This window comes from Phaethon aethereus (assembly GCF_964289735.1).
Source record: "Phaethon aethereus genome assembly, chromosome: 17".
In the NCBI taxonomy this organism is placed as follows: domain Eukaryota; kingdom Metazoa; phylum Chordata; class Aves; order Phaethontiformes; family Phaethontidae; genus Phaethon; species Phaethon aethereus.
In genome coordinates this window covers 11,914,620-11,916,286 of record NC_138593.1, presented here as the reverse complement: position 1 = coordinate 11,916,286, position 1,667 = coordinate 11,914,620, and the positions used below count along the sequence as shown (strand labels likewise).

The window sequence follows — 1,667 nt, the reverse complement described above, 5'->3', positions numbered from 1 at the left end:
AGGACCCTGCACTTGGCCTTGTTGAACCTCATGAGATTCACACAGGCCCATTCCTCGAGCTTGTCCAGGTCCCTCTGGATGGCATCCTGTCCTCAATGGGGACAAGTCCCTCAACAAGTGGTTTCAACATTGTGCTAAAGTAATGGAAAAGGAAAAGAATAATGCCCAATATTAATTGCATTAGTCTTATCCTACAAAAAAGATCACTAAACATTTCTGAAAACCAACTGAAAAGCCTAATTTCAGCAAGATCATGGATAAGGAACAAAGATATTGAATTACATGATAGTTATTAAATAGTAATTAAATGTTACTAAGCAAATAAAAACTGAAGCTACAAGACAGTTAAAGAATTACTCACCCCATTCCCAATTTAAAAGCAATTTAGAGAATTGCACCAAGCCACTAGACACATACTTTAAAATACTTTTTTTAATATATAAACAGAAATGTGAACCTTCTACTATAGAAATTCAATATTAAACATCACTGAAAAACAGACTCTTTTAGATGACATTACACACTTGTCGGATAAGCTTTTAAGAAATTAGAAACTACTTTTGTTAATTACCATCAATAACTTCAACACTACCCTACACTAAAAGTGAAAAAATGATGTCTTATTTGCTCAGAGAGTTGGCCAACACATAAAGATGATACTAAGCTTTGATGCTGTTGGGGGTTTTTTTGGTTTTTTGGGGGGGATTTTTCTGTCATGTTAGATCTTTAGTTTTCAGGCTATGGAACAGAGGTCTTAGAAGCATCTAGGAAGATCAATATACTAAATTGCAAATACATGCAACTAAGCGCTCATGATCAGCGTATATATATAAATGCTGTTCAAGTTATATACAATATAGTTTATAGCATATTATTTTTAGCCAATGATTATAGCTAAGCAGACACTGAGAAGAAATGGCTTAAGGATAAGCATACTAGTTTTATGTCCGGTTACTAGCTTCAGTTTCAGGGAGAAGCATTCCCTCACCCGACCTTGACTGAAGGGAAAGGGAAACTTCATATCCTGTTTGGATTTGAGAATAAATAGTGGAATTCATCTAGTAAAAGATTCTTCAGGGACTCCAAATTTATAAGAAAAGCAAAATGATGGAATGGAATTCCAACTGGGATTAAACACGTCCAGGGTTATGCACCAAACTTTATGAACTGATGTTCATAAAATTGTATCTTCACAAATTGGCAAATACTTTGGAGATTAACATTGTTTTCTATATAATTCATCATTCAGTGGCAATTTTGGAAGCTATGATAATTAAAATGCCATTTCATTATAATGACTAAACATTAGTCAAAACAAGGCTGTAAATGTTAGGAAGATTTACAAAACAGTTAAAATAAGCATGATATAAGGATCATGGATCAGCCCTGTGTATAATCCATTCCGTTTTGTATTAAAAACTGAGGGCCCTTTGGTACCATGGAAGAAACCAAATACCTGCAATCCCATTCTAAACAATGACGTAATATTCCATAACCCTACTGACAGGCTGCAGTGATGATCAGGCCAGCTATCTGCTGATTCTATGCAAGGGAGAAACGAGACTTAAAGTCCTTCCATCCTGCACAAGAAAAGTGCAATAATGTAATTCTAAACTCATCACAGACCAGCAATGTTTCCTGACTTCTCTGCACAAAGATCTTCTAGC

At 35.2% G+C, this 1,667-nt stretch overlaps 1 protein-coding gene across 1 annotated transcript in view; it reads right to left on the bottom strand.

The window, feature by feature from the left end:
* Window positions 1-366, bottom strand: part of SPPL3 (signal peptide peptidase like 3) — a gene marked incomplete at its 5' end in the record, with an annotated part of 24,171 nt that extends 23,805 nt beyond the window's left edge. Inside the window, one exon of the mRNA XM_082007748.1 lies at window positions 362-366. Within this exon, the coding sequence (XP_081863874.1) occupies window positions 362-366 (5 nt within the window). The remainder of the gene's footprint in view (window positions 1-361) is intronic.
* Window positions 367-1,667: the final 1,301 nt, after the last annotated feature.